The sequence below is a fragment of the Thunnus albacares genome, chromosome 1 (assembly GCF_914725855.1).
Source record: "Thunnus albacares chromosome 1, fThuAlb1.1, whole genome shotgun sequence".
Taxonomy (NCBI): Eukaryota; Metazoa; Chordata; class Actinopteri; order Scombriformes; family Scombridae; genus Thunnus; species Thunnus albacares.
Genome location: NC_058106.1, coordinates 23,183,665 through 23,208,780, shown reverse-complemented (window position 1 = coordinate 23,208,780; position 25,116 = coordinate 23,183,665). Strand labels below are relative to the sequence as shown.

Here is a 25,116-nt window from a genome sequence, read left to right as displayed (position 1 = left end):
TTCTGCAGAGATAACCACACAGCATCCAGTTAGGGAGCAGCCTGCTGATGGCATAGATTACCTCTATTGTCAAAATAACTAACTCGGCAGAATTCCTACTTTAGCATGTTTGGACGCAGGAGAGAGAGAGGATTTGGAATGGAGGATTGGGAGGATTTTTTTTTTTTTTTTTTTTAACATGTCGCAGATCTGGATGAATTCCAAACAGAAGTTGAAGTACAAGTTTTGGCTTGTCTCATGCATATCCAGGACTACATGAGGTGAAAAGTCCATATACAGTACATATATGTATGCAGTAGACACATAAACACCCACATATATTTAATTTAAAATGCCCCATATATAACTGAGAGTACATGAAACATGCAGCTATGTAGTAGTGGATCCTCTCTGTTCTGTAAACAGTTGTGGTTATGTTGTCTATTGATATTGAGCCACTGTCACATGATGGTTAAAAACACAAGTCTGTGTTATGGTCCAGGAAAATTAAATCAAGCACAGCCCACACATTACATGAACACATGTCTGGAATGTGAAGGTTCATTTGGTTCGAAAGTGAATCTTTCCGAGCTTTGCTGTGGTAGTAAAACTGCTTTCTGTCTTGTACTGTACAAGAGGCTTTTAGCTCAAACGGTAATCCCAGGAGGCATACAGTTTGTTTGATGTGTGTGTATAAAGATACATGAACAGTTTCTACGTGGGAGGTTTTAGTACAAGTGAACGGGTTAACCTTATATTTCACCCTCTCAGTGCAGATATATGGAATTAAAATCTAGCATCAGACAATTTGCATGTGTTTGTCTGAGCAGTTTCATTTAGGAACAAATTCTGGATTTTCTAACAAGTGTAGATCAAGAACGGCAAATACAAAAAAGAATTGGTTCTGTCGTCACTGGGGTAAGGTACTGTAAGTGTGTGTGTGTGTGTGTGTTCCCTGACAAATGTCAGTGCTGGAACTGATGCTATAATTTTCGACTCTGCTTCACTGCATATGAAAGCTTTTGGGGCATCTTGGGTGTGTGTGCATGTTTGCGTTTTCATGTATTTCTTTTGCGTGTGTTATGTGTGTGTGTGTGTGAGATAGCTATGACTAGCAAAAGCTAGAGAAAAGGCCACTCTTTGACAGAAATGCCACAGGTGGCTGTGAGCTCTCTGTCCCCACTCCTTTGATGTCAGAACCATTGGCCTGTTTGGATTTTTGTGTCTGACGGCTAAACCACCAGTATTTTCCACATAGTGAAATTATTTTAATATCAAACTAATCTGTGTAGCTGTGGTCTAACGGAGTCGGCATCTCCTGTTTAAGTGGAATATGCTACCTCTCATCCGCTCCCACCAACAGAAATGGAAACTATATTGGTTAAGTGTGTTGACAATTTGTTTATAAAAATGTGGTGAAACTAATAATTTGAGTTTGGGGTTGACTGGAATTGTGTTTAATAAGTCCCCGATCCTCTAATTAGGACTGGGGAGTGCCTGTTTTATGTTTCCTGCCTGTAGGTCTGATTCACAGCAGGAAAAGAGCTGCTACATGCATCTACAATAGGCCGGTTGACACTGACTCTTATTACACCACAGGGATTACTACATTTGCTTCATTATAATATCATTTGGGTCTGCTCATGATTTGCAATTATAAATTCTTTTGTTTTTTTTCCCTCAGACAAATAATTAACTGAAATAAGCAATGAATAAGGAATACATTTACCCATTTATTATTTACCTCATTGTTCTTAATTAACATCAGATTATGAATTCAAAGGTTTGTTAATGTCTGTAATTATAAGAGCTCTCATTTATTTAGGCGCAACAGGAATTAGGCATATAGTCAGATGTTTGACAAGGCTGCTGTATTGAATTACCATCCATGTAATATGTGGTTTTTCCAGCATGCAAGGATTGTTGTGTTGACTGAATAGCTCCTAATATAAGTTAATCGTGTGTGCGTGTGTGTGTGTTGTGTGTGTGTGTGTGAATACAGGAGTGGGTGGTTGCAGCTGGAGCATAGTTCAGAACAGCTAAATTGTGTGTGTTTAGCATCATTTGAGAGGCAGGAGTAGACTTTAAACTCAGAGGTGCTATTCATGTAACAGCTTTCCATTCAGCTGGGGTCACCTGGGTCCCCTCTCCCCCATTATCACCTCCAGCCTCAAGGCTACCACATTCAAACCTGTCTGCAACTCTTTGCCTTTATCTGACTCATTCTGTTAGCCCTCCAGCCTCCCACGCAGCAGACTCCGTGCTGTGCTCTGACAACAATGTAGTGGTAGTCGGTACATTTATCTGGTCTTGTTGGTGGTGGTTTATTGGCCGCGGCGAGGGGAGACTGAGGTGCTGTAGCGCAAATTAGTGACAGATCAGTTAAGCGTGACCTTAAAAAACCCTTGGCTTTGTTTAATTGGCAGTGCTGAGGCGGACTAATTGTATAAATCAGCTCGTAATGAGATCTTGGTTTATTGTGAAAAACAAGATAATGTGAGAAAATGAACATGAATGAGCTTCTGGCATTTTCATCCCTCAAGCTAGTTGCTCTGATCAGTTTTGTTCTGAATAGTTTTTTTCCTCTATTGTCATTCCTTCTTAACTGTGGGATATATTTTGAAGCTTGGCATTATTATATATCATACTGTTATTTGTGTGTTCTCTAACAAAGCTCTTAAGTTGCAGCACTTCAACAGACATGCTGAACTAACAGAGCATGGCCCCTAAATAAATCATTAGGAGGCAGTGCTTGAAGAAAGAAAGCAAAATCTAATAAAACAACCACTTTATATGAAAGCTGTTTATTAGTGGAGTTCACTGCCTGGAGGACTGATTAATGAGGTAGCAGAGAAGTAGATTTTAAACATTGTCTAGGACAGATTCCCATTGGTGACAGCTGTGAGGACTAGAGGTCAGATTCTAACAAAGCTGTTTTAGCTCAGCTGTAGAGACTCTGACCCTCAGCCAACAGTCACCCTGGCCTCAATTCTTTCTCTTGTTCTGTCTCTGTTTGTTCTGACGTAGGTAAACACAGTTATCTAAGCACCATGTTGATTTTAAACCATGTTCCAAATTCTGTGGTATTTTTTTTTTCAACAAATAAAAGAAATTTAGACTATAATAGCATTTAAAGTTGTATTTTCTGTGATATTTTAACTAACTGCAAGAATTTTAAAGATGTTAGTAGTATTAATTTGATGCTATGCACAGTATAAGGACACAAATTAAAGTAGCCTTCTTCTGTCTTCTTTCTGATTACATTTCAGGTCATTTACATGAATTCAAAATCAACCTACCAGTGATCGCTGGAAGCTGGGGATTGAGTCTTTCAGTTTTTGTAAGTATCAATTTGCCTCTTCAGCTGTTTCTGTCTTGCCACATGTCTCACACACCCCTGCTGTCTTTCACCCACACTGAACACCTGCATCAAATGAGGTGGACAATTGGATAGGCACACAATGTATGCACAATTAGACAGCTATATAGGCACAAACTTACTGACAGACCTTTTGAACATTAGATCCTCTAATTTATTTTTCCAGAAGTTTGTTGAAGTTATTTCATTTCCATATTGTGTTGTAGTTGCTCAGGGTTTTTTATTTCCTTTCTCCTTTTTCCATCTTTTATTGCTGCTGTAGGATATACAGTTCGTAATTTCTTGTGTAGGAGTTGCAGTTTTAAGATGAAATCAGGCTTTCTAGTAAGTATTAACTGTACGTACCTTCCTTAATGGCTATTTGAAGCCTCACAGAAAAGAAAATTCCCAACAAAAGAGAAAAACCAACAGCAGCCTTTGAGGAAATGTCTTTTGAAAGTTCTTTACAACTGATGCTGATAAAAAAATGTGAAACCTTGAATGTCATTAGCTAGAATAAGCATTGAAGATAATGTTAAGTATTGTTGACCAAATGCTCTGTGAAACCACAAAGAGATCTCAACTAAAAGACCGTAACTAATTTATGAACAACTGCACATCCTCTTTGAAGTTACTGTATATTTTTGATTAACACTTTAGAATCTCTTCTACCGCACTTTCACACACAGGATAATGAAGCCATTATGTCTCATGCTGTCAGGGGTTAATCAATGATCTTTAACATTCACACATAAAACCTGGGTCACTACTAAACCATAGATATATATAAACATATTATGAATATATTTATAAAGGAGGTTTGTCAACCTTTAATAAATCAAAAATGGCAGCGACTGTATTTATTTTGCAAATATGGTGGTATGATTTTATTGTTCTTTTTTCATTATTTCCTTATGAAAAGTTAATGAAACAACTTACACACTACATACAGTACATGTTTAAGTATCCCTAAGATTTAAAAGATGTTTCATGAGAAACATGAGACCTCCGTCCAACTCAGGTCAAGATCACAGTACTTGTATACTGATTGGTTGTAAACCACAATATGTCAGTTTAAAAGACGTTCAAGTGGAAAATTTCAAGTATTAGAGTAAGATAGTTATTTTGGAATGCAGAATTTCATAGAGCTTAGAAAATAAAATAGATCATACTACACTCCTCTCTGCATCCACATAATATTACTTTAACAGTCTTTGCTCATCTGCTGCTCATGCAGATTTTCTAATAAAAATGTATCTTAGATATTGAGCAAATAAAGGTGAGGAACTTAGGTGATATTATTCTTTTCTTCCAAATGTCAGTTGGAGATATCATGAGAGTCATATTAATGTAGTTGAGAAGCTCTTCAATAACAGCAGGGAAATGTCTCTCTGCATTGAAAGTTCATGACCATTTACCATTGTTTAATCATGCCATTTCACGTCAAACACAGTCTTCTGCTCAGATGAACATGCACCTGTCTACTAGCAAGCTTTCACTGCTGCTGCATGTGAGTGTTGTTGAGTTTGTTGTGAATGGCTTGGAGTCGTAAAATGGGTGTACTATGACTTAGCATGCCACAACTGTCCGTCGGTCTTCAGTCAGGTCATACTCTTTGTGGTTTTGTCATCATAAACAGAACATCTAAATAATGAAAGTTATTAAAAGCTACATGTACACAACAACAAAAGACATCATGCACACAGTATTCATAGAGATGTAATACAAGCACTGATGATATAAAGAACCTCTAAACTGATATACAGTAGGTGTGACACATTGAACATATACCAGTTTTTTTTGTTTAGAATGTGTCTGTAATGTAATCTTATGTGAAGAACAGTAGGTCCATAGGATAATATTAATTACTAAATTAAAGGCACACTTTGGAGTTTTTGGCCACTAGTTGTGCTATGGAGTAATATTTACAAGAGTGGGTCCCTGTATTGTTTGTACCACACACACACACACACACACACACACACACACACACACACACACACAAATGCACATACATAATTTTAATATAGACCTACTGTATAAAACATTATCCATTGTCTGCATTTAACATCAGCTTGTCTTTTTTGTTGTTTGCATTGACACCAGATGTTGTTTTTTTTGACTACATCTTGATTCTCTAAGCATAAGATTGAAAATTGTTTTATTTAAGTATGAACCTTGAGAAAGTTACATGTAAGTATCAAACAACTTTTGTCTCTGCACTTGACTACAGATGAATCCAGAGGAAAACCACAAAGACTTTACGTGGTTTTCTGTGTATCAGCACAAAATGGATTGTATTTGTAATATACAATCTTAAATTATTAAATTAAATCATTGTAACATCTTATTCCACTACTGGACAAGTAATAAGCCATATGCTTGTTTAGAAAATATTTAACATAAATTGAACTAATTTAACAGGACACTAATAGTCTACTTGGGGTGGTTGCTCTGGCTGCTGCCCCCTACTGGTTCATATGGTCCAAATGCTCCTTAGAAGATAGTGAATAGCGGATAAATGGACCCCTCAAGTTTTGATACTACAGACTCATTACTCCTTGAAAAAACAAACAACACATACCTTTTTTGTACGACTGATTAATTCATAATATCCCCCAGAGTGTTCACTGCCTGTCCATGGCCATGTTGTTTTAGTGTGCCATCCCACTCTCCTGTGACAGTTATATCCGCACACAATCCAAAATGTACTGTACATACTTTGCAACTTTAACCTACAGGTTCAATTAATCTCAGAACCTGACAGGAAGTAATTTAGTTTGTGTCTGGAGTGCATATAGAACAACTTTAATTACACTCATGCAATCTCATTTGGAAACACCTGAAGATATGTTAGACCATCTGAATAGGCCCTACACTCTTTGTTAGTTTGTGACATTTATCTAATAAACAACAGACACACAATCTCAGCTCACTAACGATGGCACCAGTGAAGGGGAGGATGCACGGGAGCCATTCTGTCAGAAATTAAATAAACAGCACTTCACCATAAAATGAAAATGAATAACCTTTGAATGGTTATTCTTCATCTATTATTTATGAAATGGGCTTCTTCAGTCCACTGACCCTGCAGTGATTATGGTCAATATGTTGCTGAACAGCGACTGCTTGAGAAAGACCACCTAACAAAGATTTAAATTCCATCAGCCTCAATTACTTCAGAGGATCCCAGTTTCCCAGTAGTTGGAAAACGAATTGTTGCACGTCATTACCCGGCAAGAATGTAAAAAAACCTGCCTGAACTTTATCCAGCTTCCAAAACATACCTCCAATAAATAACTTGCTCTCTGTATTACTCATTAATTACCTCATTTTGAAGTATTTTAACTAAAATATGTTTTCAGTGTTTGCAGTTTGATTAGGTGTGGTGTTGACTGGGTTCTCTACAGTTGGCAGTCTCTATTAAATCATGAATGGGATCCAACCTCTGAGTTTGTTATTATTGTTGTTTGAAATTTTGATGGACTTAAAGCCATTCTCTGAAGAATAAAAATCTAATATGGATTTGGCTGCTGTCCTGTATCTCAAGGTATGTTCCCTTATACTGTAGGACAGAGTTTCACTGATTAAGCTATATACAGCAGAAAACAGAACCAAAGAACATGCCATTAATCTTCTTGCTACCCCAGCTGTGGAAAGCAATGCATAACTAAAAGTCCGGTAAAATGAATTAATGATTTCAACCATGAACTTTTCTCCCAAAACGCCATGAATCGTCTCCAACTGATAATGCACCACGACCCTGGAGTGTGAAATCCCTGTTGCGTTGAGAGTAGCCAGTTAATTGATTCGCAAATTATTTAAAGTTTGTGGTGCCCAGGGGAGTGCTAGGCTCTAATGACGGCCCATTTTGAAAGTGTTGAAAAATTCTTCCCAGGCAAGCCTGTATTAAACTGTAATAGTAAGATAACAAATCTAAGTCCCAAGAATTGAAATGGTGCCCAGTATTGTGTAACTAGATTGGGTCAGTCTAATATACTCTTTGAATTGGGATGTATCTCATCCTAAATAGAAGTTAAATATCATATCTAGTAACTTCTAAGCTTATTGTGCTCTATTACTCTGTGGGACTTTAATTCTCCCTGAAAAGCATAGAATATGTAATATAATCTGGTCCTCTATATAGGTACAAAGCTAGTACATACTGTATATATAGTATTTTGTATAGAGGCAGCTTGAAATGTTATAGAGGCTGCACCTGCCAGTGTGTCATCTGTTGGTCAACATAACACACATATGCACAGATGCAAATTCAATCATTTTGTTGTGGTAAGACCCAGATTAAGTATTTTACTCTCTCAGCTGGTCATTCCATGCAGAATAGGCTCATCTAGCAGTATACACATTGTACGTTCCATTGCTTTTTAGAAGAAGTTGTTGAATCTCTGTTAATATCAAGGAGCCTCTAATCTCGACCCATTAGCAACTGCTGTCATTCAGACACACGGTGTCGGCCTGATTTAAATAAAATGAAATGAAGATAGTTGTTTCTGGTCCCTTGGCTTCACTCATTGCCATAAACATATGCTCTGTGCCCCGCTTCTTTCCATCTCATTTATGACTTTAATTTGTTGTGTGGGCTGCGCAAGAAATCAAATTTAATCCAATCCTCCCAGGGACCCTGTCATATAATAACATGGTAATTTCTGTGTATCCTTTTGAAAAATGAGGAAATTAATTCTTCCTGACATGTTCTAATTATTCCAGTGTGAACGGCGGATGGGCTCCCCTCCTTCCTCCCATCCCCCCCCAGCCCCCTAAGTGTCAGTTGCCGACGGGTGGCGAGGTGCTAATGCTGACCAGCAGCGCGTTTAATTTGAAACATGAGCAGACACCTTTCAACACACCTTCCTAATGTTGGAGTGGCTCACACAAATTAATTCACTACTCATCTGGCAGCTTTGACTGAGATGTGTGTATGTGTGTGTGTGCATGCAAGCATAGGTGTATGTGTGTGTTAGAGGATGGGGGGAGGGGGTCAATGGGACACTATTGCCATTAGTAAAAGGAAACATAAGACGTGTGTGTGTGTGTGTGTGTGAGAGAGAGAGCACTACATTGTAGGTGTACATTATATGCATATATGTCAGTGCGTGTGGACAAATACACATGTGCTTGACCAGGTATCACCATATTTCATGTGACTGGGTGTTGAGTTGGCGTAAAGCTGTCTGTTGGGATGTTGGGATTGCTTGGACAGCTTTTTTTTCCCCTCCCAGGATCTCCCTCTTCTCAAACCAACAGTACCTTTTCACACATCCTTCTGCTCCACTGAGAGTACTGAAAGGCTTATTTAATTAGACTGTCATCAGGCAGTCTTTAGCTTATCATTTCAATTTGCATAGGGGCACTACGGGTAGAGATGGTGTCGAACAATGATCCCAGGTTTTATATTCAGGGGTTAAAAATTGAAAAGTAATAACTGTTTTATTTACAATGGCAATCTGAATAAATCTTTTACTGATCCAACATTAACACTAATAATATTAGTAGCAATAATAATCTTGAAACTGAGAAACTCTGTTTTTTTATTTGTTAAAATGTAACAAACTAAAAGTTAAATTAAACAGATTAATGGTTAGAATTTCAGAAATACAAGTTTGTTGAACAAATATCTTTGGCCTAGTATGACAGTTGGTTAGCACAGACAGATAGACATATTGCTATCATGAAGAACAGAATTGGTTAATAACTAACAAGGTTAAATCAAAACGTAAAATCAAAATAAACGGTGTTGTCGCTAATGCCAATATTTAGTCTCTATAAATCCACAGAACTGTGTACATTCAGGCTTCTAAGAGAAGAAATGTGTTTCCACTCTAATTATGTACAGTATCTAAGCAGCTGAGACAGGAGGAGAAAAAATAAACAAGCAAAATTTACTGAACTTTGGAGTCGGGTTAAAACCACAGAACTGTAATTGATTTGGTGTGTGTGTGTGTTGTCTCTGGGTCGTAGAACAGAGGGCTCATAGCTGTGGCGTCATGGTCGAGGAGAAGAGAGCATGGCTTTGTGAGCGGTGGGTGGGTCCACCCATGACTCAGAGAGGGTAGAGGCGTCAACATGGCCGCCCGGCCCACAGGGATTTAAGTGTCCCCCCCCTCACACCCTGCAGGGTTAATCACTGCCATTTTGGATCCACGCAGAGGGAGCAAATGCACTCTCCATCACTGTGGAAGAACTGAGACATAAGCCCAGTTAGGCTGCCACTGCAGCAGCTCTGTGGGTAGATTTGCTTCATAAGCTAGTTTCCACTCTGTAGAACACAGTGTTTTGAGCCCTAGTTTACTTGTCTTAAGAAGGTTAGAGTCCCTGGATCAGCGTAGAGTCTCGCTCTCTGTATCCTCCTGTTTGGACGTCGCTTCTTTTTCTCATATGGGTTCAGGGATATACCAAGTAACCTGCGATGTAGTTACTGGTAGGATCTGTGTAGCTAACTTCTGTGTCTCGCTGTGTGCCGCGCACTACATGAGCCTGTTAATGACTGAAGGCTGAGAGTGCCGTCTCGTGCCAAGACCCACATGGCTGCTGGCGGTGCATTAAATCAGCAGTCAATTTGACTGGAAGTTTGAAATCTGGGCTAGGTTAAGGGGATGTGCTGAAGCCGTGTTAATAGCTAGCTTGTTGTCCATATGGTACTGCTTTAATAGAGCACATTTGTTGCAGATGGTGGGAGACTTGGTTAGGCAGAGGCAGCTTTTGGCAGAGGCTCATTCTTCGAAAGGGCTGCCGTGCTGCTCAGACTGGTCCAGGCCAACTTAGTGATGTCAATCCTCCCTGCCTCTCCTTCACCAAAAAGTCTGCCCTTGAATTGTGGTCGAGCCTTAATTTTAAGCCATTCTTGTTTTTTTGTGTTGGGAGAAGAGCAAATACAATGTGGCTCCGTCACTTTTTCCTGAGTTTGGTCATTTGCTCTCCAAACCACACCTTTGCTTCCATAGGCTAAGTTCAGTTGTTTCTGACCACAATGGGATCGTAGACAGCAGGCACAGCTGAGGAAACACAAGCAGAGAGAGAGAGAGAGAGAGAGTGAAAGAACAAGGGTTATGGAATGAAACCAAAGATAAAGATAGAGCATGAGCATGGCCTAATCTATTTTATTTTCTCTCCTGCTATTCAACTGTTTTTACAGACCTGTTGAAGGATTCAGGTTCCAGTTAAATACAAAAATGCACATTTACATAATACAAATAGAGTGCTCTGTTCATCCTGTTATTATGTGCAAGTTTGTTGAGTTTTTGCTTCAAACCCAGTACCATTTAAATACCTAATTTCTGGTTTGCAGTATGTAAATTTTTACACAACATGTTGCACGTATTGTAAGTTGAGAGCAAAAATCACATTTTTGTCTATAATTGTTTCGGTTTGTGTGCGCCTGACGTAGAGTATGTGTGCTTTTTGCACTCAGAGAAGTGAGGAGACACGCTTGATCTGCTCTGCACTGTTTGACGGTTGTTTTCTCACGTTGTCACTGGCTTGGTGTGCTGTGGTGTGGTGATGGTATTATGTGCGCTGGGCCCAGCTGAGTGGAGAAAAGAGCAGAGCAGCAGCGCCCCTGGCTATGCCACTCCCGCCTCCCCAGACACCTTATTGTGAGAAAAGTCTCGGCTGAGCCCTCTGGGCCTTGAGGATCCACTGCCTCGCTAAGTGCTGGCCAGACTGAAAGGCACAGTGTCCTTGGTCCCAGCTCAGTCTTTCCATTCTCTCAGAGGCTTTGTCTCATAAGCCAAGAGAGCAAGGAGAGAAAATGCCAAATTACACCCATGTCACTAAAACTTAAGGTGTTTAAGGGCTGAGATGTCATTTGCTGCTGTGTTTTGTGTTATTCACGATGATGTGCATGAGGGAGTGTTACAACAGAAGAAGTTCTGAAAAAACTCTTTTTCCTTCCATTGGTGTTAAAAAGTAGTGCTTTTCACAGCAGGAATTCTGATCTGTGGACTTGAGAGCTCTTGAATTTAAAAGTTATGAAATTGAATAGTAGGATGGTGGGGTGATGAAATGTTGAAGTGAAATAGCTGTTTAAAATGCTGGAAATATTTTTGCAAGAGAATATCCTTGCCATATTCGAGTGGCTGAGTGTCTTTATAAGACAAGTTGTGAGATCTGAGAGACATTTAAATTTCAACCACTGACAAAAGTTCCACTCACAAATCTGTTCTCTGGAATCGTTGCTCGTTTTTACCACTTAAAACAAAGCACATGGAAGTCCTAATCAATTTCCAACCAATCTTAACACAATAAAAGTGTATATTACACAGACCAATAACATAGGCTAATGGAAACCTGTTGTAAGTCATTTTTAGCCATGTGTCTCCAGTATTTTGTGGGTAAGGCTTCTGAACGACCCCTGCAAGCGGTGACATCATGACCACATCCTCCTGCCTCATTGGCGCTGTGCGTCCCAGCTTGGGTCCCTTGCGGCCGGGCTCCCAGAAGCCACAGCACCCTCGCCACACATGTGCTGCAGCTGGACCACCGTTGGCTACTCTGAACAGACTAGAGCTGCACTGGGATCTGTGGTCACAGTGCTGGATGTACATGTATATATCTGCACACAGCTGCGGAAAAAGACTGTATAGAGATCAGTAGGCAGAGTTTATTTGATGCAAACATATCATCAGGCTCTCAGTGCAAACCGATGTTGTATGCAAATCCACTCCCTCGATGGAAAGAGGTATAATTAATGATGTCAGTTCATAAAAAGAGAGGATGGGTTCGTAGCCATATTTCTGCTTTAATTAAAGACATGCCTTATTATAGGCAGAAGATGTATGCTCTATGTGTTTTTCTTTCTTTCTTTTTCTCTTCCCTTCTATCCCCATTTTCTTCCTTTTCTCCTTGTTCTTCTTCTTGATTAATACTCGTTTCATAGTGAAAATGGTTCTCTGTGATTTCTCCTGCCAGAACCCCACACGCTGACATGGAGGGCTTTCTTCGTAGCAGCTTTTTACTGAGGTTAGTTTCATTTCCGTTGTTGCCATGTAGGATCATCATAGGTTGGGCAGGGGTGGTAGTGGGCTAACAGGGGTTAAACTTTCTGACACATTGTTAGCTTTAGACTTTGTCCTGTGTGTGCGTGCACATGTTTGTGTGTGCGCATGTGTCTGTATATTTGAACAATGTCAAACATGGATTCTAACATATTTACCCAAGCTGTGTGTTATGATTGTGTTCATGTAGTGTGCGGCTGACTGGCATGCTCCCCCTGATAGCCTCCAGTCAGACTGAAAGCACACATCAACCTGAGGGACAGATGTAGATGAGATGTCCCCGTTTCTTTCCCTTCCCTCTCCCTTTCACATCTTAAAGGATCTGCAGATCAGGCTTTCTGTGTCTTTACACCGCATGCTTTTGTCTGACCACTTTCCCCATCTGCCCTCCCTTACTAACCACCCTAATCAGGGATGTTGGGTGAAGGCAGTTGCTGGCATAGCGGCCTTGTGATGTACTGATGTTTCCTGTTGTGTTCTGTGTTTGTATTCAACCTACCATAAAGATTTACATTTTTTGTCTTTACCCTTCCTGTGATTCTAATTAAAAATTTGTGCTGTCATTACACACAGAGGAAGTAAATAAGAGAGCGTATTTACCATTGGCTCCTTCCCTAGTCAACCACCTTCTCTAGGCTCCAGTGTTGCTCCCTAATTAGGGTTGGCTCATTAGAAGCCACAGCAGCAGCATCTGCCTTTCAAAGCTGCTGTCAGCCAAACTTTACTAAAGCTAATGAATCCTCTTTGATTTCTTTTTCAAAAGGTCACTTATTTGATTAAATTAACAGCATTTTTTTTCTCTCAGAACTGTTGGGGGCATTTTAAAAAGAAAGGACAATTTGATACCATTACTCTCACCAGTCAAAATGTCCTTCAGGAATTCAATAGGAAAATCTTTCATGCATTAAAATGTATTTTATTTATCTTTAGAATCCAATCATTTAAAATCACACTAAAATAAGATTTTGTTATACATTTGTAAGTAAAACAAACATTTCAAAAGCGCTGAAGTGAAACTGACCTCATGTGTAGTTAATATTGTAGAGTTGCTCTGTATAAATCATATTCGCAAGGATTTTCCACAATATTTATGACTGTTAACTGTAACAGCTTTTTATTTTAATTACAATTAACAAATAAAAAGATACAATTATCACATGATAAACATTTAATACATTTCCTTTGCAGAAAAGATAAAACGTCTCTCTTTTATGCACAAATGTACAGTATCAGTTTTATCTTTCATGGCAAGGCACCAGTTTATCTGGGGTGGTGTATCCGTTATGGTTTGACAGAAGTTATTCAGGCATACAGCATGTTAAATTTTTGAAACGTGCTGCCTATGCTCATTTCCACTTATTCTGGAGTAATGCAAGTGGATGACAGCGTTTAACGCTCACCATCTGTTGAAACCAGTTTGGCGGGTAACTAACTGTACTTAAGATACCTGTATTGGATGTTGCAGTGGGGAGATAGTGAAGGGGTCTGGGGATATTTTCACATCCTATCCCACATCTACAAAAGAAAAGAAAAAAGAAAACGTGACCTGTGACCTTGGCTGTTTCACAACAATTTTCTTTTGTTCCAATAGCTGTGAGAAAAACACTGCGATTATTCTAAGTAAACACATTATTGCACTGCTAATCCACATCCTTCTGTCAATGTCTGTTTTAATTAAAGGAGAAGCGCTAGTAGAAAGATATCACGCACACTGGCTGGAGATTGGAGGCCTCAACAATCAGGCCAAGATTAAAGGCAGGCTTTGCTTCAGGGTTAGCCCTTTTGCTTGGATAAGACTTGTGTCCTGGAGTGGGCTGTGGGGTGGGGGTAGGGGTGAAAGGGGAGAAAAGGATAGAAACAGGGGTGGATGGATGTGACAGTTAGACATTCCTCCAGTGAAGAATCCCAGTATCTTTTCTCAAGCAACTGAATTAGGTCAAAGGGGGCTTTGTGAGCATGCTCATACATATCTGCTCTGATGTGCAGATGTTTATAACTTTTTGTGCTGTATCTCAGTGGCACACCGGATATGCCTTTCATTATTCTAATGAGTCATGAGTTTGCTTTTGAGTCATATGTACAGCAAGTTTTAAAGTATCCACGTTCATTTGTGACAAATGCTGCTACTTAATGGCACCTGAGCTGTCATTCTGAACTTCTGATTATACGTATAAGTCAAAGCCTTTGTACTATCTGATGAAAATATTGTCAGTCTGCTTAAATTTCCCATTTTTTTTAAAAAACAAAAGTGAAAGAACTCTGCGAACTAAAGCATACAATATGCACAGCGCCTTTAAAAGACAACTACTGATGCTCGCATTATTGTAAGCCTAAGTTTTTCTCTTTGTTGAGGAGAAGATGTGTTTTCATTTTAGATCAATTTTTTATATGTTTATGGAAGACATTGAACAGGTTTTTGTTTTTGTAGTCAAAGAGACTGAGAAAATGAGAGTGAGCGTGAGAGAGAAAAGGGAAGGAAGAGAGTCAGAGATGTGAACACAGAGTGAGAGATAAGCAGAGAAAGAGAGGTGGAGAAAGAGAGAAAAAGGTAGAGAGAGGGAGAGAGGGAGGGAGGGAGAGAGAGAGAGAGAGTGATGTCTTCAGTCTCTGTCTACTCCCAGTGGGCAGGACCTCCCCCTACATTTCTGCCATTATTTGATGTAATGAAAGGAGAAAGTGTGTAACATTGAGATTGTTAATTAATTTAGTCTAACAAGATGAAGATAAATGAAACCCACTGAAGGTTGACTAGGCTAAGGGGCCCACTTAGCATTCCTCCTGCCCTCGAGCTCTGTCTCTCTCACTCCTTCACAATGGAGCACAACTAATAGGTGCAGCACCGTGTTTGTACAACCCCGCTGAGCTCTCACCCAGTAAGTTTAGATGTGGAACTTTTTGACAAAATATTTTATTTTCAGTCTCTATTCATCATAATCTAATCTCAGGGATATTTTAATTTCCAAATGGCTAGGCTGCATCTGTAATGCAGTTAGTTTTGGAGCATAGATATGCAATTATCTAATTGAGTCATCTTGACATGTTAAATAAAGCTCAGCTGACGTACATGACTAGTGAACTAAACTGACTTTTTAAATATATGTATAGAAGCCCTGGTCAAATGTTACAATACATTATTCTTTCAGGGACACCTTGTAGTCTTACAGATAACAAACATGCCTTTTATTATCTTCTGCTAGAGATCAGTTATAATTTTTTTTTTCTGAAATGGAGGGAGGTTATATAAATGGCCATTCTCTTCAGCAACTATGTGGCCCCTTCACATGAGCCTGTGTGACTCCCAGCCTTTCACCATATGAATGGTTCTTCTCTAATGCGGCTTGGGAGCTATTTGAGCGGCAAGACAGACAAAAAGGAGAAAGGACATTTTTCTACAAAGCCAGACAGTTGTCTTCATCCACGGCTCTTACAAGCAAATCAGTAGTCTATCAAGGTCCTTCCTCAGTGGACACTTTGTACAGGATCTTCATGGCAGCACAGACCAATCATTATGGCACCCATTCTTTGCTCCCTTAGTTCTCAAGTCATCAACAATGGGTTGTTGATTGTATGGAAAACACCAGAACAATTATGTCCTCTGTTTTGGTGGCAGGGCGTTTTTAAAGTGCAATCCTCGATAATGGCCTCATTATTGTTATTCTTGGAGCAGGCCTCAGGAGAAAGAAGTAGCTGCTCGCAGTACGTCATTATTTCGTAAATTTCGATTAGCTCATCATGCTGTCTCCTGGCAAACAGAATCATAGCTAATTAAAAGTGAGTGAGCGCTCTTGCCTGTGACTTAAAAGGTAGCACTCGATAGGCTGTTAATATGAAAAAAGTGGTAAAAAAGGAGGATTAGAGCTGTTACCCTGGTAACTCCAACTTCCATCTGCGAGGGAACAATGAACTTGTGTTCCTCCACCACCTATGCTTGAAAAAACAGAAAGCAAGGAAGTGAGTGTTCTGAAAGGACAAGACCCTTTTTAACAACAAAGTGGGATCCAGGCCTAATAGGCTCTTTGGTGTGAGCTGTTAGGCGAGATCACTGGGGGATAGAGGAGCAGAAAGGTCAGCGTGTAATCCTAGGACAGTGAAGGTCGTCCCAGGTTTTTACAATAGCTGTTTGTTTTCTGGATCTGTTTGTCTGGCTACGAAACAAAACCCCAAAAAATCGGCCATTTTAAAGTTTTTAAAAGAAAACAAGATTGACAGAGAAGGCTGCTAGCATAAAGTGATAATATATCCCACAGCCAAAATGTACACAGTCCTTAAGGTGATTAAATAAACACAAACAAGACGCCAAAGACTTGGACCAATTAGACGGAGCTGTCGGAGGGTGTTGGAATTGTCTCTTGCATCTCTTTCACTGATACAACTGATTCTGAATTGGTTTCTGGCACCTCCAATATGATGGAAACAACATGAACTCTTGCATGAATTTTATAAAACACCTAAATATTTTACCAGTGCACTCTTGGCTCAGTAAGCATTATTGTTTGGCCTCTTTTCGATTTTTTTTTGTTTCCGTTAAACATTCGATGATATTATAATCATAGTGTTTTAGTTAAAGCATTGAAAATCTTGAGTGTGAGGAAGTGTTGAGGAAAATACTGGTTGTCATGAGTAATGCATTTCAATAGTATAGTAGTAATATAGTAATATAGTAACAGTTTTTCGATCCTTACTAGAAAAAAAAAGAAAGTGTTTGATGGGCTTATAGTAAGAGCTGCTAAAGAGCTGCTACTCTGAAAAGGAATGCTCCCGCTCTAAAACACTGCTGAGTTATAATGATCCATGACTATGGAGGAACAGTATGTGTTTCTCTTTGAGTTTTATGTCCCTTATTACAGCTGCAATACGTCTGCTCACATTAAGCTAATTTATGGCTGAGGCCAGCGTAACAGCAGTACAGGTTAATGAATTTGGCATTACTAATTAAACGTTATTGAGGGATGAATATGAATCCTGTGGTCAGGAGTGACAGCGGAGAAAGGGGGAGGAGAGGAGAACAGAGGACTTTCCTGCAGTTCTTCCTTCGGGTTGCATTCACAATGAGTAAAACATGAGAAGTGAATGTGAAGACAGCGCAAGCTCTGAGGTGAAATGGAGGACAGCTTTATTTCAGTGCCTGACACAATACTTTCTCTGATTAAATGATTTTGAAAAGAAAATTGTTCATATGATTACTTATAGCTCCACAAAAAGTGTTTTGGAAAAATAAGACACTAACATTCTAGTATGAACCGAAAAAAATTTCACCACAGGAAGGTAACCTGGCCATTTTTTTTTTCCTGTATTTGCATGTCTGAGTAGTAGTGCAGGGTAAAAAGATGAATGAACAGCTAAAGTGATTAGACCCTCACAATAAGATGAGGACCATTCTGCTCTGCACCGCGAAGCCCCTTTTCACACAATTGTTGTTAAGCAGTTACTTCACTCACCTCTTGAAAACAAGAATTTAAAGGCCAAGAAGCAGAGTCTACTCAAGTAAAAAGGGATGATGGCGATAGTGTGGAATATTGAGCAATTATTGAAGTGCCCTCTAATGCACACTCTCCAGGACCAGCATGAGTGTGTTGAGGAAAACAAAATATATATTTCTCCTGGATTTAAAATACTTACCCTAACTCTTAAGTGTAAGGTGTTGCATTGAAAAAAACCCTACCTAGAGTTTTTTTTGTTTCAGAATTAAGCTGTCGCAGTTAAAAATCATATACACAGATGCATATTGAAAATAACTGCAGGTAAGAATGACTTTACATTACATTATAGTAATGACAACACAACAGGAAAAAAAACTCATAAATTTTTACCTAAGAAAACTACTTGGTTAGTTTCATTTTCTTTTCTAAATGTTCCACACAGCATCCCAGCATGCTGTTCCAAGCTCTCTTGCCTCCTGCAAGTTTCAACAGTTAACTGGATTACAGAGATTTTTTTGAGCTTGTTATAACATTGGTGTGAAGCACCTCTATTTTTTCATGTGTGTATTGTTAGTGGCTTGTGCGTCACATGCACGGTTTAAATCTTATTTTTCCTGCCACTCTTTCTCTCCTTTTCTTTCACTCTCACTAGCACCTCTACACTCAGTGTCTGCCATACTCTCCCTGAGAGCTAAGCCTTTCAATTTAGATTTCAATTATCATGTTAGTTTTGTGATTAGACTTTAGTCCTCCAGGAATCAGACCTCTCTGCTCCTCTCTATTCCACTCTATTCCACTTCCCCTGCAATCACATCCCATCTGATGAATTGCGCATATAATTGCGGAAGTTATTGAATATGCAGATCACTGCTGACTCTTGGTGTGTGGTTCATAATGCGTCAACTCTAACTGTATCAAACAAGGGTCTCTGATAAAGACCCACTCTGATAATGAGAGAGGGCCAATGTATGCTATTAGACAGAGATAACAGACACCACAAAGGCTGAGACTCAATTAAAACAGAGCCATGCTATAATCTGTATGACTGTGTGTGTGTATGTGTGTGTGTGTGGGTGTGTGTCCTTAAACAACACTCAAGCCAGTGCAGATACTTGGCACTCGGCGCAGGCAGCTCTACCATTACAACCAGCAAAGCACAGACCAGTCTGAGCAGCCAGCCAGCGCACAAGGTGTTTATGAATCAACCAACATGAGGTATTTCCCCCATGTTACAGTATGTTGCTACCATCGTCTTACACCTCGTCCCATGATGCAATCCCTTAGAGCTTTTCAAGAGAGGAGAGTGAAGCACTTTACAGGCACACCCTACAGTAGGGGAATGTGGGAAATTTTGAAACTTTTGATAGCTTTTAGAGAGCTTTCTTAAAACTTGGCTCGCAAGCGAAGACAAAAAGCTGGCCCTCATGACACACACACACATATTATATATATATATTTATATATATATATAATATGTGTGTGTGTGTAATTTTCATTTTGCTGTCAAAATACAGAGAATATGTTACTTGCTCTACAACAGGTCCAAAACCAATACTTTTTCCACATAAATCTTGTCTTACAGGGTTTCCCAGCTAAGGTTTCATACACAATTGAGAATACAGGGAAACGGAAGAAACCAGGTCCTGTATTTTTAGCTTGTGCTGTAGTGACGTAGCTGCCATTTATAGCTGATATGCCAGTCTGATGCTGGACGTCTGACCTTCTGACACCAGACAGGAGGGTTTATAAACCGCAACCAGTCTGCACATGATCCCTAATACACAGACCTAAATAAAACAGGCAAAAGGGTTGCTTTTCAAAACATCACCTCATGCAGTATCTGTAATGTATAGCATACAAACTCCATTTACAGTAAGTAGGCTAAAAGACATAAGTGAAATTAGCAAGTAAAATGTAGATTAATTTGACTGTGACCTATTTAACTGATGAAGGCACGTTCATACTTTTAAGCTTTGTGGGATATGATGACATGATTCACACAGTGGAAGTGATCTCAAGACTGAGTAACCATCTAATGTGTGGCAAGATTTCATTCTGTAAAATTAGATGTTCTATAAGTTCTCATTTTCAAGTTCACTTTTTTTTCTACGCAATGTCACTTTTGATCTATGAAATAAATTGATCCCGTTTTTGCATCTGAAGAGCCTCCACTAATTTTTGTTCATTTGAACTCATTCGAGTGTGGGCCTTTTTTTCTGTAATGATGGCACCAGTTCACCTTGGCTACACACACCTGACACCACTTCTTAGTAAGCCTGGAGTCAAGAGCACAAACCTTTTCCACCTTTAATTTTGGCATATCTTCCTTACTATGTTTATGGTGCTTTTTAGAACCTTTTTTTTCAGTTTTCCATTTAAATCTGTTCATTCAGCCATTGAACTGAAAGCCTGTAAGTTACCTATTTAGATCATTAAAACAAAGGCAGCATGAGTCTGATATCTTGTGAAATGTAATTACTCTTTTGAGCTCCCATCCTGTGCACACAGTGATAGTGTGTAGCTATACTTTGTAAGTATTACAAAGTATAGCTAGTGCTAGATCTTTTTCACTGTCATGGCTGTGTGCTGTAATCAAGACTCAGAGCAGGCTTTTAACACATTGCGCTGTGGCACTTTACCTGGCCCCATGTATATTAGAAAGTTAATAAGATTGAACATGTTTACACCAATTGTTAGCTTAACAGGAGGTCAAAAAGGTGACTTAAACTTCAGTAAGGGGCTTACACAGGAGCTCAAATAGCATTACAGTGGCTGACTAAAGGGCCTAGACACTAATAGAAAAAACACAACTTATGGACTGTACAATGTTTAATGCCTTAGTGGCCTGTAAAGTAAAAAAAAGCAAAAAAAAAAACCTTAAAGGGCATGGTTTAGTTGCAGTAAGTGGCCAGTTGGATTTGATCGCCCTTTACTGTAAAGAGTGTGTTGCAAGTGCAGTGACCTTTTTCAAGTCCAAGCTATTGTTTGTAGATTGGTTACACACTCTACAGGCTGTGAAAGACACATCTGCTACCTTCAGCTCAGTTGAGAACAAATAGACAGTCTGAGACAGGGTTGAGGGTTGGGTGTGTTTGTATGTGTGTGTGTGTAGGTGGGGTCCACATCTACCCTGTCATAGAGCTCAACAACAGTCCCTATCCTCTTATCAAATATTTGTCTGGCCTTCACTCCCTATTTGCCTTCCATTCTGTTTGCTTTGTGTATCGAAATCTATCTCAGACAGATTGATAAAGTTTCCAGAAAGTTGTACTATATGTTTATAGATATTTGGCACTGGCATGGATACCTCCCACACACACACACACACACTCACTACCACCATTTAAATTGTGTTAACATTTTTGAAAAGTCACAGGAGGAATTGTTTGATACCAGAGAGGTAACAAATCTTATATCAGTGCTACAAAAAATTCCCTCAAAGCTTTTTACATCAAATATAAAACCATATTTGTTTAATGTGTTTTTGATTGATTCCCTGATTGAGATCCAAAGGGTGGTAATAAATGTTTCAGGACAAAGAGTCTCTTTGTGTGAATGGGGCCCCAGTTGAAATGGAGGAGTAGTTTGAGATTACCAGATTATTTCCTACTAGCCCAGTGAGTGAAGCGAGGCGAGCTGCAGCCCTGCACCGTGCTGTGCTGAGGCTGTGCATAATGAGTGTGGTGGCAGGGAACCACAACAGAGCCGGGGCAGAGGCTGCCTGGGAACCAGAGGCCCATGGCCCACAGCCAAACACACACACAAATCCTGCCGCACACTTGTGGCTTTTTAAGAAAGCAATTTAGTTAATGATTTAATTTTGAAGCACTGTCATGATGCATGTTTCTTCTGAGCGAGCCAGGAGTAGAATAAAGACGAAAAGGTATTAGTAAACACAAGCCCCCCCACCACCACCCCCCTTCCCCCCTCCGACAACCACAGAAAAAATAACATGCAACTGAGCGTAATGTGGCATTTGCTGTGAACACAGCACAAAGTTTACTTGGGTAATTCAGTGGGTAGGTATATCAGTTGTGGCTGCTGCGTCTTTTTATGCAACGCTCTGGACAAATGCAGAAAAGAGTTGAAGCACAGTATAAGTGGTCAGACACATGGTTAGCAGCAGACTGCTGAGGCATTTTGTGTTTCAGTCAGCGTCTAATCCACTACAGTGCCCGCTTCCTTGGAGTGGAAATACAGCACATTTTTCTGTTCAACCATGTCTGTCAGCTCTCTGATTTTATTAGGGCTATGTTTCACATTCATTTACTCAGGTTTTCTCAGTGCCAGCCCATGAATGGAACCATCTTAGCATTGCTAAAACAGCACCTTGTACATGTCTTCTGTGAACCAAATTTTGGGGCAATTACTCAGATCAGTGGCTGGGGTTTCTGGTTTTGCTCTTCAGATCTCATTTTTCTCCAGTCGCTCTCTTTTTTTGTATCAGCTGTCAATCACTTGTGGTAACTTTTAACCACCTCCAAACAGAGCTGGGTGCCAGCCATTCATTTAGTCCTTCACTTTTGCTCTGCTTCTTCCTGTCCAACCTGTCAGAATGACACACACTGTTGACCATGCTTTCTATTCAGCACTGGCAAATTAATTGGTTTCAGTGGTTTAAATCAGCAATCAATGTCAGTTTCCCAACATAATAAGCCTTAATCATAAATCTTTGAGGTGTGGCTTGCCTGAACCCTATTCATCATGGCTCCACTGCTAGATGGCCTCATCTGGGTGGAGCAAATGAACTACCCCTGTTTTGATTTTCCAATTGACGTGTCACATGAAACGTGGCTACTCTCTCCCTTCCCCAATTCTATCCCAGCCCTTCTTCTCACAGTCCTTAAAAAACACACAAGGGTCCAAAGACAAAGAGGGCAAAGAAGTCCAGTTGTCACAAGGGGAGACACATTTGTGTGCCTCCCCTTGTGTGAGAGTGCTCAATGAATACCATTAATTTATTCAGAAAGAGAAAAAGAATATCAGAAAGGAAAAAAAAAGAAACTAAAGAATTAGAGGTGGGTCCAACTGTAGCTAATGAGCTGTTGTCCTTCCAGCCCGTAGAATAAGAATAGAGCAGCTTAATTACAACAGTGTTGAAGGTAATTTACTCATTTTTTCCCCTTGCGACAGAAATCCATTTATGAGATGAGAATGAAAGGGAACAAAACTGCTTTTCTTTTCTGTAGCCATTGCAAATTTGCCAATTTGGTGACCAGAACTTGAAGCCTTCTACATTAGAAAATAAAAGGAAAAAGGAACAAGGATAGTGACAGAGAAAGTGGGCCACTGTGTGTCGACATTCCAGATGTCCAAACCAACGGCAGTTATACCAAACCCAGTTTTGCTGGGCACTAAAGTTGCCAATGATGACCTCATGATGGCAAAACCAAAGACTGAGGCCCATAGTTCCCCTGCCATACAGTACAATAACCCCCCTCCTCTCATAAGCCATTCACGCTCACCAATGATTTTTCTTACTCCCTGCAAAATTTCTTCTTCAAAATTAGCTATTGTCCTTGATTATTTGGCCAAAACTCTACGTTTGTGGTTTGTTTTTTTTCTCAAAGGGCCTACTTTCTTTTTTTTTTTTGATTTCCTTCTCTATTGAGATTTCTATGCTCCCTATAGACTTATTGTGTATCTCTTTGGTAACTTGGGATGCGTCCCCTCACTTCTGTTTGGAACCCCCCAGCTTGCTCCTCAACTCACTTTTCTGGCAACTGTGAGAGATGTTACACTTGATTTGTTGAAGTGCAGCCATTTGCTGCAAACTCTCCAGTGCACAGAAGAAGTTATCTTTATAAATGACAGAATGGACCTGGCTTGAATAGTGCTTTGTTTACTGTTTTACAAAAAGGGGGCCCCACTCTATATTTCATCTGTCACTGTTGCTTTTCTTTCCTTCAACAATGCGCGATTGTTGCCATGAAAATTTCAGGTTCCATGAACAGGAGAATTCTGTATTATTATGTTCCTGCCAAATTCCGATCTCTGTTTTCCTTCTCCCGCTCACAAAGGGCTCATAACTTACTGTCAACTATGAGGCAAGCCACAAAGCTCCACTGTTGCTCAGCAAATAGGGTTGTGTTGGTTGATGGCTTGACTCGCTGTGAGGTTTGCTTAAGTACAGCAGCAGCAACAGAAGCCTTTTTGGGAACTCCATCCCCCAGCAGGACCAGAGAAAAAGAGAAAGGAAAAAAAAAAAGAAATTGGGGTAGAACAACAAGTAGCTTTTCTTGTCTTAGACTTTTTTTCTCTCAGGCAGGAAAACATTTTGGCTGGTTAAGGACACTGCTGTCCTGGAAGAGCTGTTACTGTCTTTTGATGTGCGTGTTAGACTCACAACATCCGCTGTGCTCCTCTTCTAGTGGATAATATCTGTTGAAGAATGATGCAGGTCCATAAAAAGGCCAGTAGTGAATTTTTTTGGACGACCATCCTTTATTTGTGAAAGCATACGCATGAGTGAACTTGTGTGTGTCCTGGGGAACTGAGAGGCTGTTATGCCATCCAGTGCTAGCTTGTGTCCTGGGATCAGGAAAGGGGCCAATTGCACAGGGGAAGAGGTAGAGGAGGAGGGGGCAACGAGGGAATCAGTGTGTGAGTGCTCATCGACCCTTCCTGAGTAGTCAGACAGGGACACTTAAGCACTCTCACACCTGCATCTGCCTTTGCCTTGCGTGGGGGGCAAGGACACCAACCATGCTGTCATGGCAGCTGCACAAGTGTTTAAAGTGAGATACAAGGCAGTTCCTCTAGCAGCATATTATTGCAAATAATTTACCCTGCAAAGTAATTATCAATGCTCTGCTCAGTATGTAAAGTGTGCACTTCAGGTGGCTTGCTTAATTTGCTCTGGGTGGATATCATATGAGTGTGGATTTTAGCTGTGGTAACTGTGGCAGTTTCTAATAGAGAAGGCATCAGGAGAGAGTGTGAAGTGAGGATGAAGTGCCGCTGTAATTGAGTTGACTTTTTGCAGGGGAAGGTCAACAATAATGGAGGAACAATTTAAACAAATTCATTTAGACAACTCTCCAGTCACTGTACAGTAGGTTATCTTGTTGGAAAATCTGTATTTTCCCAACCATTTACTATATTTTAATATCATTATCTTTAATTACGTTGTTGGCTGAGGTGTAAGAGATGGAAATCAATTTGTGTATCTCTGGCTCAAACTAATGTGTAAAAATAAAAGTTCCTGCACTCCCCTTTTTCTGAATTATCTGTTTTTAAACCTACAGGAATTATACAATATAAAAACGTGTGTGTATGTGTGCGCTTGAAAAAGAGTGTAAGTGTGTGTGGTATACAGCCCGTATTACGAGTTGATTATGTATCC

The 25,116-nt window shown here is 39.9% G+C and overlaps 1 protein-coding gene across 8 annotated transcripts in view; it reads left to right on the top strand.

Annotated features, from left to right (window-relative positions):
• Positions 1-25,116, top strand: part of sox6 (SRY-box transcription factor 6) — a 138,604-nt gene that overhangs the window by 18,371 nt on the left and 95,117 nt on the right. For 7 of the 8 annotated variants that reach the window (XM_044350324.1, XM_044350327.1, XM_044350319.1 and 4 more), the window contains 2 exons: positions 3,249-3,319; positions 12,266-12,316. In XM_044350324.1, the coding sequence (XP_044206259.1) occupies positions 12,282-12,316 (35 nt within the window). In that variant the 5' untranslated portion in view covers positions 3,249-3,319; positions 12,266-12,281. The remainder of the gene's footprint in view (positions 1-3,248; positions 3,320-12,265; positions 12,317-25,116) is intronic. The other variant, XM_044350328.1, reaches the window with a different exon arrangement.